The following is a 15,021-nucleotide window of genomic DNA, read 5'->3' as shown; positions in this document are numbered from 1 at the left end:
AGTTCAATGCTTTACAAACTGAGCCAGCCAGGTGCCCTATGGGAGCCAAATTTTAAATAAATCATGAGATATGAAAAAAATAAAAAATATTAAATGGCTATAGTACTTAACACAACATTTTTATAATTTGTGACTTTTCTCAAAATCTTAACTGAAACCCAGGGAACTAGATTTGCCTCACAATTAAAAAATGTTTAGATTTTAGGTAATGTGATAGGGGTACCTGGGTGGCTCTATCAGTTGAGTCTCTGACTCTTGGTTTTAGCTCAGGTCATGACCCCAGGGTTGTGGGTTTGAGCCCCACATTGGGCTCTGTGCTGAGTGTGGAGCCTGCTTAAGACCCCCCTTAAGATTCTTGCTGTCTCTCTCTCTCAAAAAATAAGGAAAAAAAAAAAAAAAAAAGGAAGAAGAAAATGAAAAAAAAAACCAGAAAGGTAATGTGATAAATTACAGTGGTTTTTTTTGCTTTTTTTTAATTGAAGTATGACACACAATGTTAGTTTCAGGTGTACAACATAGTGATTCAACAACTCTACACATTATGATATACTCACCACAAGTGTAGCTATCATCTGTCACCACACAGTGCTATTATGAGACCACTGACTATATTCCTTATGCTATGCTTTCCATCCCCATGACTTAATCATTCCGTAACTGGAAACATGTACCTTCCATCTCTCTTTCACCCATTTTGCCCTTTTGCCCCTCCCCACCAAGAAACCATCAGTTTGTTCTCTGTATTAATGGGTCTGACTCCACTTTTTGGTTTGGTTTGTTTTTTAGATTCTGTGTATAAGTGAATCTATTGGTCTTTCTGTTTGACTTATCTCACTTAGCATAACACCCTCTAGTTTCATCCATGTTGTCACAAAAGGTAAAACCTCATTCTTTTTTATGGCTAATACTCCATTGTGTGTGTGTGTGTGTGTCTGTGTGTGTGTGTGAGTGTGTGTGTGTGTGTGCACACGCCTCATCTTCTTTATCCATTCATCTTTCGATGTACACGTGGGTTGCTTCTGTATCTTGGCTATTGTAAATACTGCTGAAATCAACATAAGGATACACATTATCTTTTCAAATTAGTATTTTTGTTTCTTTGGGTAAATATCCAGTATACTGTATAGTTAGGAACATCCTTAGTGGCATCTCATCTAGCAGCCTGGTACTCGAATATTATTATTACTGTTATAAAGAGTATGAGTAGTTATGTGAAATTGGATTAATAAAAACTATAAATAGCCCACATCAGTTCAGGTCAAATTTTATTATCAGCTGAAAAACCTTTAGGTATTCAAAACTTTTTGAAATTTTACTCCTAGATAAAGAATTATAGATCTATATTTAATTTCAAATAATTATAATCTCATGCTTTATAATTTATAAGCCCAATTTCCTACTGTTCATTTATTTCTATCTGCTACCAATTTAATAGATGATACAATACGCTACAAAGTCAATAAACTCTCAAGTATCCATAACTTTTTTTAGACTTTTTAATTAATTAATTAATTAATTAATTTTTTGATTTACATCCAAGTTAGTTAACATATAGTGCAACAATGATTTCAGGAGTAGATCCCTTAATGCCCCTTACCCATTTAGCCCATCTCCCCGCCCACAACCCCTTGCAGCAACTCTGTTTGTTCTCTATATAAAAAGAGTCTCTTATGTTTTGTCCCCCTTCCTGTTTTTATATTATTTTTGCTTCCCTTCTCTTATGTTCATCTAACACTTTTTCTAGTTTCTCTCTTTTAGAAACAATGCTGCTACAAAGTTATGTTCATATTATTTTGTTCTCTAGAACCATTTCCTCAGAATAAATTCCAAGACGGGGCACCTGGGTAGCTGAGCATCCAACTCTTAATTTTGGCTCAGGTAATCATCTCAGAGCTGTGAGGTTGAGCCCTGCATTGGGCTCTGCACTGACTGCGTGGAGCCTGCTTGGGATTCTCTGTCTCCCTCTTTCTCTGCCCCTCTCCTGCACATGTGTACTCTCTCAAAATAAATAAACATTAAAAATAAATAAATAAATAAATAAATAAATAAATTCCACGACATAACTAGTCACTAGGTCAGAAAGAATGAAAACTTGTTTCTTAAAACACATTGTTAGACATACGTTGGAAAGCACTGTGCTAATTACAATGTGTAACTGTGCTTTTACAGTCTCATTAATTCTGGATCTTCAGTTCTCTCTCTCTCTCTCTCTCTTTTTTTTTTTTTTGCCTAGCTTAATAGTGTGAAATGATTCATTTGTTATTTTTTAAGTTAGCTTTTCTTTCATTACTAGTAGTGAAATTAACATACTCCCATAAAAATGTGTGTGTTTGTGTGTGTGAATCTTGTGTGTAGTTTCTTTGCCCCTAGTTTATCAAGGTGGTCCTGTCCGTGTGAGTAAGTTCTGTAGGTATTACTTCATTCTAATCACTCAACTGATGTTTAATTGGTCAAACTAGTTTCAGTAGAGACAAAAAGTCAGAAGAACAGAAATGGTGAGTTCTTCTTTGAAGATCCAAAGATCTTTGAGGGCCCTTAAGGATTTAGGAATAATTATTACCATTTTTCATCTTTCATAGAAAGGAAATACCAATATACCTTTCTAGTCTTTTTTGAAACAAATAATAATCAAATTTTAGTCATTATAAGCTAACAAAACAGTGTAAGTTAATAACATGTAGTGCGCAAAATTTGTTGGATTTTTAAAAAGATACTTACTTCCTATTTTTCTTACCTCTATTCAAAGTAACTTTGGAAAGGCCAAAATCTGTTAGCTTAATATGACCTTCATTAGAAATAAGCATATTGTCTGGTTTCAAATCCCTGGATATACAAAAGACAAATAACAGATAACTAAAAAAGAGCTAGTGTTGATGTTAGAATTAGCAGGGGAAAAAGCCAGAAAGTTACAGAGAAGATTCAAACCCTATATATTTTCTCTAAAAGAAGGCACTTATTGCTGGCTTTGAAAATGTGGGAAACAACTCTCAAAAGTAAATGATCTTTTGTATATTTGAACCTATGAGAAAGTTAACTGATGCAATGCTTTATTAGCTTTGGCATTATTGATTAGATTTTTCCATTAAAACAAATAAACTTCATTAGATAAAATAAACTTCAGGCCAAGTCAAAATCATATTTACCTCTCTCAAGGAGGGTAAGATTAAGCCTTAATAGAGGAGAGCCACTTAGAACATGACATTTTAGAACATGACCGTGCACAGAGCAAAACACTGTAAGTCAGCTTGAATTATAAAATATAGCACTTCTGTGTGACAATAAAGGAGTAGAAAAAAGATTCAATATTCTTCACAGCAAAATGGCATACTGATGCTCCAAGCAACATATTAAAAAAAACAAAGGGAGGGGAGATGAAAGAAGAGTTGATGGAGCTTCTAAACATACACAATATGTTTACCTGGGTTATCTACCAAACTTTAGATAACCCAGATACATAGGCAAATGATTATGCAAATATTTCAGACTCAAATATTTAATACATAATTTGATTACTTGTGCTTTTAAGTAATAGTTTGTACAACAGTCTCTACCTGTGGATGATTCCATGTCTGTGAAGATAGTCTAGAGCCAAGGCTACTTCAGAAATATATTTGACAGCCATCTCTTCATCAAAATATCCATATATATGTAAGAGAGACTTGACATCTCCACCAATAAGATATTCCATTACCTATCAAAAAGGAATATAAATATTATAAAATACAAACAATATGATTAACTTTAAATGTTATTTGAGTGTTACAGTTATGTATTTTTAGCATGGTTCTATAACAGACACATTTAAAAAAATTTTTTAACATTTTTATTCACTTTTAGAGAGACAGAGAAACACAGCATGAGCAGAAAGGGCAGAGAGAGAGAGGGAAACACAGAATCTACAGCAGGCTCCGGGCTCTGAGGTGTCAGCGCAGAGCCTGACGCAGGGCTTGAACTCACGCACCAAGAGATCATGACCTGAGCTGAAGTGGGCCGCTTAACCAACTGAGCCACCCAAGAGCCCCCAGACACATTTTCTTAAAATTTATTTTGGAAGAGAGGGGGGAGGGAGAGTGCAAGCAGGGGAAAAGCAGAGAGAGGGAGAAAGAATCCCAAGCAGGCCCTGCACTGACAGAGTCTCAGGCTCAGCCCCAGTGGGGGGGCTTGAACTCATGAGCCCATGAGATCATGACCTGAGCCAAAATCAAAAGTCAGATGCTTAACTGACTGAGCCACTCAGGCACCCCAGCACAGACACATTTTCTTGATATCACTCAGTATACATTAATACCAAGTTTGCTCATGTTGCCATATAATTTTTTTAATTTAAATTAAAATGTTTAATCTAAATAAAAATTCAGACTTATACAAAAGGTATAAGGACAGTCCCATATACTCTTTATCTAGATTTACCTATTGTGAGCATTTTGCCACATTTGCTTTCTTCCTCTCCTCATATATGAATATAAAATAAACCTTTGTTAATAATTAACAAACATATGTTATTATGTTACATAATAAAATAATGGGATTATTAACATTATCGATACAAATATCTTTTTTTTTTTTTTTTAACGTTTATTCATCTTTGAGAGACAGAGCATGAGCAGGGAAGGGGCAGAGAGAGGGAGACAGAGAATCTGAAGCAGGCTCCAGGCTCTGAGCAGTCAGCACAGAGCCCGATGCGGGACTCGAACTCACGAACCGTGAGATCATGACCTGAGCCTCGGACGCTCAACTGACTCAGCCACCCAGGCGCCCTGACACAAATATCTTAAATGCATGTATTTCTATTCAGACTAAAGAAATTAATTTAAAAATATGGTGATGTGCCTGGGTGGCTCAGTCAGTTAAGTGTCTGACTCCTGATTTCAGCTCAGGTCATGATCTCATGGTTTGTGAATTCGAGCCCCACATCAGGCTCTGCACTGGCAGCATGGAGCCTGCTTGGGATTCTTCCTCCCTCTCTCTCTGCACCTCCACTGCTCACACTGTCTCTCTCTCAAAATAAATAAATAAAGATTAAAACTTTTTTAAAAACATGGCAACATTAACAACTGATATTTATAGCTTTAAAGCTTTTGCTAAGTAATTGGAGAATACAGTTGAAGAGGTCACGATACAAAATTCTTCATCATGTATCTAACAAGTATATTCTTACACAACTACAGCATAATAAAATTCAAGGAGCTTAACACTACTATAATGTATTATCTAATCTATAGTCCATATTCAAATTTCTCTGAGTATCTAAATAAACATCCCAGATAGCACTTCCCCTCATCCCACTGCCCATGCATGGGATTTAGTTGTCATGTCTCTTTAGTCTCCTTTAATCTGGGACAGTCCTTTGCCTTTTTTGAGGGGGGTAGTCTTTCCTGACATCTGATTATTTCCTCACGATTTAATTCAGGCTATGTATTTTTGGCAGGAATACTAAATAAGTCAACTAAATAAGATGCTGACTCTTTCCTAGAGACTCTCACCAGATGGGACACCTAATGTCAGCATGTTCCATTACTGGTGATGTTGACCTTGATCACTTAGTTAAGGTGGTAACTTCCAGATTTCTCCATTGAAGAAGCACTTTTTTATCCCTTGCTCATTAATAAGTAATGGAGGAAATACTTTGAGAGTATGCAAATAACCTGTTTCCCAACAAATTTTCAAGCACTGATTTTAGCATCATGTGACTATAGGTGATTCTTGTCTGAATCCACTATTGCTATGTGGTTGCAATACTATTCCTTCCACATGCACTAGTCATTACTCTCAAAAATTTGTATCGTTTTAAGGTATAAGATACTGCCTACTAAGAACTTAATAAAACAAAGTCCTTTCGTTCCCTTTTAGGCCAGTAATTTCCCTGGTAGAGACTAGTCAATGTTTGTTGGTGATATCAATCATTAAAACATTTACTAAGCACAAAATCTGTGTTATACACTGTGCTAGCACTGGGAATATAAGCATGAATAAAATGTCTCTGCCAGTGAAAGAGTTTAAAGTAGTTTACAGTAGTAGAAAAATAAGTAAATAGATCCTGTATTTGAGTTCATGAGTGTTTATTTTCTTACATTCTCATCGATTGTTATTGATCCTTTTATCTTTGTCAATCTAAAAAAAAAAATGGACTTGTTTAAACATTCACTTTATTTACCGTTAGGGAGATATAGGACCTTTACACAATTTTTGGTCTTTTATGTATCTTCTGTGAATCACTTCTGTGCCATTTTTCTATTGGGTATTTAATTATTTCTTATTGATGTGTAAAACCTGTTACACAGTAGTAAAATTAGCCCTTTGTATGTCTTTTTTTTTTAATCAATTCAAAATTTTTTTTTAATTTTTACCTTTGTGTGTCTTTTGAACAATATTTTCTCCAAACTTGTTATTCGACTATATAAATGGTATTTTGTATAAAAATGTTTTACTTTGTACTTAGTAAGACCTACACCAACTTATGATTATAAAAGTTTTCTTCTAGTACTTTTATGGATTCACTTTTTTTTTTTTTAATTTTTTTTTCAACGTTTTTTAATTTATTTTTGGGACAGAGAGAGACAGAGCATGAACGGGGGAGGGGCAGAGAGAGAGGGAGACACAGAATCGGAAACAGGCTCCAGGCTCCGAGCCATCAGCCCAGAGCCTGACGCGGGGCTCGAACTCACAGACCGCGAGATCGTGACCTGGCTGAAGTCGGTCGCTTAACCGACTGCACCACCCAGGTGCCCCTGGATTCACTTTTTTAGGTAGAAATCTATGATACGAAAGGGGAACAAGTGACTCTAGCACTATGTCATGTTTCATAACTGTTCAGAAAATTATTTCATGTAACTTCAAAAAACAGAATTTCATTTTTTATCATTATTATTTTTTACAACTGCAGGAAATTATAATTTTTTTTTAATGTTTATTTTTGAGACAGAGAGAGACAGAGTGCAAGTGGGGGAGGGGCAGAGAGAGAGGGAGACACAGAATCTGAAACAGGCTCCAGGCTCTGAGCGGTCAGCACAGAGCCCGACGCGGGGCTCGAACCCACGGACTGTGAGATCATGACCTGAGCCGAAGTCGGATGCTCAACCGACTGAGCCACCCAGGCGCCCCATTTTTTTATGTTTATTTTTATTTTTGAGAGACAGAGCGCCAGCAGGGGCGGGGTAGAGAGAGAGGGAGACACAGAATCTGAAGCAGGCTCCAGGCTCTGAGCTGTCAACACAGGGCCCGATGCAGGGCTTGAACTCACGACAGTGAGATCATGACCTGAGCTGAAGTTGGACGCTTAACCAACTGAGCCACCCAGGTGCCCCCAAAAAACAGAATTAAAAAAAAGTTTATTGGGGTGCCTGGGTAGCTCAGTCAGTTAGGCTTCTGACTTTGGCTCAGGTCATGAATCACAGTTTGTGAGTTTGAGCTCCAAGTCAGGCTCTGTGCTGATAGCTCGGAGCCCAGAGCCTGCCTCAGATTCTGTGTCTTCCTCTCTGTGCCCCTCCCCTGCTCGTGCTCTCTTTCAAAAAAAAAAAAAATTTTTTTTAAAGTTTATTTATGTATTTGAGAGAGAGAGAGACAGAGAGAGACAGAGAGAGGGGGTGGGGAGAGGGGCAGAGAGAGCGAGGTAAGTATCATAAGCCGGCTCTGCAATGTCAGTGCAGAGCCCAATGTGGGGCTCCATCTTACCAACCATGAGATCATGACCTGACTCAAAATCAAGAGTCGGATGGACACCTAACCAACTGAGCCACCCCCAGAATTATGATAGTATATCCCAAGGGGAAAAAGAACTGCAAAAAAATCCTAAATTAAATCCAGTTGCTTTAGTGTTAGTAAAACAATATTGGTATTGTTGTTTTGAAAATACCAGATATACATAATGTTGTAAGTTAAAGCAAATGAATAATTATGTTAATGTTGTTAGGAACCTGCACAGTCAGGGTAAAAGAATACATATTTTTTTTCAAAATATTTTTACATGTTATATATTTTTCAAAGATGTTGAGTAAAAATTCTATAATTTTCCATTGAATTGGAAATTGAAGCATGAACTCATGATATATTTTTCTCTTTCTACAAAAATGTTTTAAAATACATAAGTCATGGGGATAAAAGTACAGCACAGGAAATATACTCAATGACATTGCAATTAAATTTGGTGACCAATGGTAACTAGACTTATTGTGGGGATCATTTTGTAATGTATGAAAATATGGACTCACTATGATTTACACCTGAAACTAATAGGATATTGTTTTTAATCTTTTAATTTTTCCTGATGCTCTGTAAGGTCTTACCACATACTGTTTCATAAGCAGTGTCTGATTAAACAGTCAGTCCCCTATTGTCTTTGTGAATGGAATACATCAGTGTTTCCTTCTTTTTCTGTAAAGAGCCAGATAGTAAGTATTTTAGGCTTTGTGAGCCATGTGTGGTTCTATGTGGCAACTACCTCACTCTTCTGTTGTTGCAAAAGAGCAGCCATAGATAATAAGTAAACAAAAGGATGTAGTTGTATTCCAATAAAATGTATTTATTCATCAAAATTCAAATTTCATATAATTTTCATATATCACAAAATATTATTCGTCCTTTGATTTTTTTCAACTTTCTAAAAATGCAAAAACTATTCTCAGCTCACAGGCTGTATAGAAACAGTGGACCAGATTTGGCTCACCACAGACGTAAAATATGTAAAGTCAATTACTCTTTTTTTTTCTTTTTTAAATTTAATGCTTATTTTTGCGAGACAGAGAGAGAGAGAGACAGAGACAGACAGAGTGTGAGTGGTGGAAGGACAGACAGAGAGGGAGACACAGAATCTAAAGCAGGCTCCAGGCTCTGAGCTGTCAGCACAGAGCCCAACGTGGGGCTCGAACTGACAGACTGAGAGATCATGACCTGAGCTGAAGTCGGAGGCCTAACTGACTGAGCCACCCAGGTGCCCCAAAAGTCAATTATTCTTACAGTATTTTTCACCTTCTTACTGATACTCTATATATATTTTTTGACTCAGTGAATTATCCTATAAATTAGACCCATATCTCTGGCTTTCTCAGAGCAAAGGTGTCTCTAGAGGGGCTGTCTTTAATACTGATTTAGGGTGAATTCCAATACAAATTTATATCTTTTCTCCAAAATCCAACTTCACAGCTTCTCACAGAGAAGGTCATTACAACAGGAACTGCAATTCATGCTAAGGTATTCATTGGAGTGTTTTTTAGAACAGTAAAAAAACCCAAAGCAACTCATCAATAGGATATTTGTTATAAAAATTATGTAATTCCTAAATAAATCTATGGAATTCTGTGTAGCCATTAAAAAGGATGAGGTCTGGTGCACCTAGGGGGCTCAGTTCGTTATGCATCCAACTCTTAGTTTCAGCTAAGGTTATGATCTCACGGTCTGGTCATGGGATTGAGCCTGCAGGTCCGTGGAGCTGGCTTAAGATTCTCTATAACTTCTCGGCCTTTTGGCTAAGATCAAGTGAAGATTCTCTCTCTCTCTCTGTCCCTCCTCCACTTGCACGAGTGTACTTTCTTTCTCTCTCCCTCAAAAAAATAAATAAATAAAACTTACTTAAAAAAAAAAAAAAAAGATGAGGTCACCAGTAAGTGGAAAAAAAATAAGTAGAACAGTACTTACAATATGATCACATTTCATGTACTTATTTAAACTGTACAAAAAACATTTATTTATTTGTGTTTATTTATTTTTGAGAGAGACAGTGCAAGTTGGGGAGGGGCAGAGAGAGAGAGACACACACACACACACACAGAATCTGAAGCAGGCTCCAGGCTCTAAGCTGTCAGCACAGAGCCCAACGCGGGGCTCGAACCCATGAATCGGGAGATCATGACCTGAGCCAAAGTTGGACGCTTAACCGACTGAGCCACCCAGGCACCCCTAAAAATCTTTTTCCCCATCCTAAATTAGTCCCAATGCAGAAAAGGTGCTCACCACTGTCCTAGAAAAACCTTTTACTTTCCAAAATTTTCTGGCCTTCCCATTAAATCTGTGTAACCACATTAAAAAAAAAAAAAAAAAAAATGAGAGAGAGAAAAAGTGTGAGCAGGCAGAAAGGGAGAGAATCCCGAGCAGGTTCTGCGCCCTCAGGGCAAAGGATATTTCCACCGTCTAGATTTTCTCATATTGTCTTACATTTATATATCTAACCATTAAGGATGGTTTACTGAGTGTGTAATACAAGGAACAAGACAAAAGCATGAGATTCAGAACCATGAGATCACAACCTGAGGTGAAATCAAGAGTCAGATGCTTAACAGACTGAGCCACTGAGGCGTCCCTGTAACCACATTTAATGTCAGTCTAAATATACTCACAGATTTACTGAAAGACTAGAAATGGATTTAACCATCAGGTACCAAAGGAGTTTCAGATTTCACTGTGTTTATAACCTTTCCTGAACATTCAGGTCTACAACTCGAAGTTGAATATCATGTTCTTCCACATGAGAGTTCTGTTCAGACTCAAATTTTTATAATTTTTTTTAAGTTTATTTATTTTGAGAGAGGGAATGTACGTGTACTCACACACGTGCAAGCAGGGGAGGGGCAGAGAGAGAGGGAGAGACAGAATCCCAAGTAGGTTCCATGCTGTCAGATCTCACAATCAGTGAGATCATGACCTGAGCCAAGATCTTAGTCTTAACTGACTGAGCCACCCAGTCACCCTTCAAGTTTTTGACATAGAAAAATGTTGAAGTGTGGCACAATTAAGTTCCACAGAGGGCTTCAGCATATCGAGGAGAAAGGGTTTCCACTACTGAAGGCAATCAAATTATGAAAGAAATCAGCATTCCATTGGTAAACTATGAATCTGGCGTCTAAAATCTACATCCTAAGACCCATTCATTCATGGAAAACCATTTGTGCATACCAAACAGAAGCTATTGGAGTCACCATTTAATCCATAGATCATCTCAGAAATCAAAAGAATCTCTAAAATATGTAGTCAAGATATCCTCACCAATTCCTGCCCCCTCAAATTCTTCCTTAGAAATGAAAAGCAAGCAATTGTCAAAGTCCACACACCCAATATCCACCTCCTCCCCAAATCTTTCTTTATTACATACCAAACTTTGTATAGTATTCCCATTATATGTCCTTTACTTGCCAAATATTTTTAGCACCATGTGCCAGGCACTGTTCTACATGCTTTATATTAACCTATTAAAATGTCACAGTAACCTCTGAAGTAAGTACTATTATTATCTCCATTTTGCAGGTGAGGAAACTGAGGTGTGGAAGTTAATTTTATGTGTCATTTTGGCTAAGCCATGGTACTCAGAGATTTGGTGAAACATGAACATAAATGTTGCTATGAAGGTGTGTTAGATGATATAAACATCTAGGTGGACTTTGAGTTAAAGCTGATGACCCTCCATATTCTCGGTGGGACCAATCCAGTCAGTTGAAGGCCTTAAAAGAAAAAAGACTGTCCTCCATGCCTCCCACCTCTACCCTACCCACCCCAAGAAAAAGGAATTATGCTTCTACACTGCTTTTTGGATCTGAGTTGTAACACCAACTCTTCAGGTCTACAGCCTGCTGGCCTACCCAGCAGATTTCAAACTTGAAAGCCCCAACAATCACAAAGAACAATTCCTTAAATCCCCACCCTCTACACACACCACATACACCCTATTCTTTTTCTCTGGTGAACCCTGGTTCAAACAACAGGTAAGGGTACTTGGTCAAAGTCATAAAGCTAGAAAGTGCAAAAGTTGGAATTCAAACGCAAGTGCTCTAAACTCAGAGACTGTATTCTTCTTGAGTCACTGAATTCAGTGATTGCTAAATGAAGAAAAAAATGGAAAATTACTCACCAAGTAGACATTATTTGCTGACTGTAGTGAATAGTACAAATGGACAATGAAAGGACTTTTGCTTAGTGCTAGTGCGTCCCTCTCGGCTTGCACCTGATGTGTCATATTTTTGTTGATCATGTCTGCTTTTTTGACAACCTATGGTAGACAACATGATAACACATTCATTTTATATTTTATTACAAAGTGTTCTCAAGTTTCAGAGTTGCCTTTTGTGAAAACAACCAGATGAAAGAAAAAGATGAAGAGAAAACACAGATGTCATTTGTACTCCACATTGCCATCAGGAAACTGTCAGAAAAACAGCAAATATGGTGAAAACAAATCAAACCTTTTTTCAAGAGAACTGCTTATTTTGGCATCAAGTGGCAAAAGTATCACATCCTTTTTGAAAAGGAAAAAGAAGTAAACAAATGTTCCCTTAGTGCCCTGCATATTAGTAGAAAAAAAGTTCCATTCTACTGTTCTTTTAACAAAGGATAGTGATCTTCCTCCTAATAAGCCTCCATAATCAGGAACCTACACACAGAGAATTAGCAGCTAGTAAATTTTTTTTAACTTCTGATTCTTTGATGGATGGGAATTAGAAAGAGGAAGAACATAGGAAGTTTGTTTCCCTAGGAAAAAAAAAAATCTTAAGAATGGTCAGAACTACTGAAAGTTAATAGTCTCAAATGTTGTCTTACAGAAAATAACAAATTACTCTTTTCAAGTTTCAAGGTAATTGGTGTGGAAGCAAAACTATGATATAATCTACATTAAAATTGGAGCACTAACCTGAATAGTCAGCAACACTGAGACAATTCTCAGGATGATTAAAAGTCATATTTCTTCCAAAGATTCATTAGAATATTTAACAAAATTATTAATACACTATCAATTCCAGCCTTATAACCATTCCATAAGAAAACAAGGAAATTGGCAAAGCCAGTCCGTAACATGATTTCACCTATGACTCCACTAGATTGGAAGCTCTGTGAGGGCATGTTTGTTTTGTTCACCACCGTACCCTAGATCCTACACACAAAGGGGACACTCAACAAATATCGAAAAAATGAATTGATGTTTTCATTTTAATAAGTGATAATGACTGATCAGCAAGTACAGCAGAAGGAAAAGCAACATATGAAGCAAGGAAGAATTAAATTCAATGGGGTGTGTCTGAGAGGTCAGGGAAGGTTTGAAGAGGGGCTAAGATGAATCTTAATACATAAATAACACAGGTGGAGATGAGCAGAGAAGGGTGGAAGAAAAGCACTTAAGGAGGAACCAGCACAAACGTTAAGTTCAGAAGCACAGTACTACACAGCATTCACGGACTAGTCAATTGTCTGGAGTGGCTAGAACATAGGATTTGTGGAAGTTACAGTTGATGTTTAGGGCCAGGACTTGGACCATGATTGCTTTTCTAAGGAGTTTGTTAGGTTGCATGTCACAGCCTAAGGAATGGATGAAAAAATAGCGATTCCAGTTAGGGGCCTATTCCTGGAAATGAAGGCCTGATGAATCTCAAAAACACTGTCAGGTAAAACCAAACCAAACCAAACCAAACCAAACCAAACCAAACAAAACACACACAAAAAACAAAACAGATGTAAAAGACCATGCATTGTATGATTCCATTTACATGCAATGTGGAGAAAGGGCAAACCTGCAGAGACAGAAAATAGATTGGTGGTTACCTGGGGCTAAGGGTGTTAAGGGGGAGGTACCGGAGATGGGCAGGAAGTCTTTTTGGGGTGATGGAAATGTTCTAAAATTGGATTGTGGTAATAGTTACACAATTTTTAATTTACTAAAAACTGACTGGTACTTTAAAAAGGAAGGAAGGGAGACAGGGAGGGAGGAAGAAAAGACAAAAGAAAAAGAAAAAGTGAAGTCTTGTGCTTGGGCAGACTTGGGAACGTAATAGAATGGAAGAGATAATAAGAAGGAATACCAGACCGGGTGCCTGGGTGGCTCAGTCGGTTGAGCTTCTGACTCTTGGTTTTATCTCAAGTCACGCTCTCACATTCCGTGAGTCCGAGTCCCTCATCAGGCTCACACTGGCAGTACGAAGCCTGCTTGGGATTCTCTCTCTGTCCCTCCCCCGCTCACTCTCATTTGAAACGAATAAATAAACTTTAAAATTTTTTAAAAAAGGGAAGGAATATGAGACAAAATTGACAGGACTAGTTGAGACATAGGTTATACAGATGGAGTAGAGGGAAATTAAAATGACTCACGTTTCTAGCCTGAATGACAGGGATGAAGGTGGTTTTATTAAGCGGAGAGAGGGAGTACAGAAATTTCAGTGTTTAAGCAGTTAGGTGGAGAGGATTGTTCAAAGTCAGGAAAGTACAATTTCAAGGCACTTGGTAGATATTCACATAGCAACGTCCAACAGGAAGTTGAAACTGCATTAGCGGTAAAACTGCTGGTTTCTTTACCATGTTCATTCAGTGCTTAAATACGAGTAATCCGAAACTATGGGAGTGGGGAGTGAGGACCCAGAGTGGCCAGGAAAGCTTCAAATACATTGAAAGCTCTTGAATGCTTTTGGAATGATATGTACTGCTGCAAGGATAAAGGAGTGATATGTTCTAACATGTTTCAGTTTAGTCTTTAAATAGTTGTTTCACATTTAATGTTTCAAACTTAATTCTGGTAAAGGTCAAGGCGGTAAAAAGGACTCAGAAGTCCTGATGTCTCCTAAGCATTGTTGGTGTGAAAAGGGCGTGGCAGAGGCGAGCCACTCGGCCTGCCGGCGCTCAGGTCATACCAGTAAGAAGTCATAGGGCTGTGGAGGCCCCTACCGCCCTGGAGCCTGCCCAGTTCAGGGGGCAGAAAAGAGGGCCGAAGGTCCGAACTCTTTCCCTCTCTTTACTCCCCGCCTTCTTACCTTCACCGCATACAACTTGCCGCCTTTCTGCCCGAGATACACCTTCCCGAAGGCGCCACGGCTAATAGGTTTCACTATGGTGAATTCCTCAATGGAAGGAGGTCTTGGCACCGGGATCCTATTCACGCACTCCACTGTCACTGCGTCTCCTCCACTCTCCTTCTCGCTCCCCGCAGTGCGCTCCATAGCAGGCCAGCCCAGAAGGAAGCCTGTAGCATCAGCTAAGGCCCCTTTCCAAGCCACAACTCCCGCCAACTAGGTTCAAAGTAAGGCCCCGCCCACGCAATGCGTCGGCAGTGACGTCACC

General features: G+C 38.1%; 1 protein-coding gene across 3 annotated transcripts in view; it reads right to left on the bottom strand.

Annotated features, from left to right (window-relative positions):
• MASTL (microtubule associated serine/threonine kinase like) overlaps window positions 1-15,018 on the bottom strand; it is a 35,260-nt gene extending 20,242 nt beyond the window's left edge. For 2 of the 3 annotated variants that reach the window (XM_058681635.1, XM_058681636.1), the window contains exons 1-4: window positions 14,715-15,018; window positions 11,834-11,971; window positions 3,552-3,691; window positions 2,735-2,823 (exon numbers count right to left, since the gene is read on the bottom strand). In XM_058681635.1, the coding sequence (XP_058537618.1) occupies window positions 2,735-2,823; window positions 3,552-3,691; window positions 11,834-11,971; window positions 14,715-14,900 (553 nt within the window). In that variant the 5' untranslated portion in view covers window positions 14,901-15,018. The remainder of the gene's footprint in view (window positions 1-2,734; window positions 2,824-3,551; window positions 3,692-11,833; window positions 11,972-14,714) is intronic. The other variant, XM_058681637.1, reaches the window with a different exon arrangement.
• Window positions 15,019-15,021: the final 3 nt, after the last annotated feature.

Source organism: Neofelis nebulosa, chromosome 8 (genome assembly GCF_028018385.1).
Source record: "Neofelis nebulosa isolate mNeoNeb1 chromosome 8, mNeoNeb1.pri, whole genome shotgun sequence".
Classification (NCBI taxonomy): domain Eukaryota; kingdom Metazoa; phylum Chordata; class Mammalia; order Carnivora; family Felidae; genus Neofelis; species Neofelis nebulosa.
Note: the sequence above shows the minus strand (reverse complement) of the source record. Positions and strands in the feature narration are given on the sequence as shown.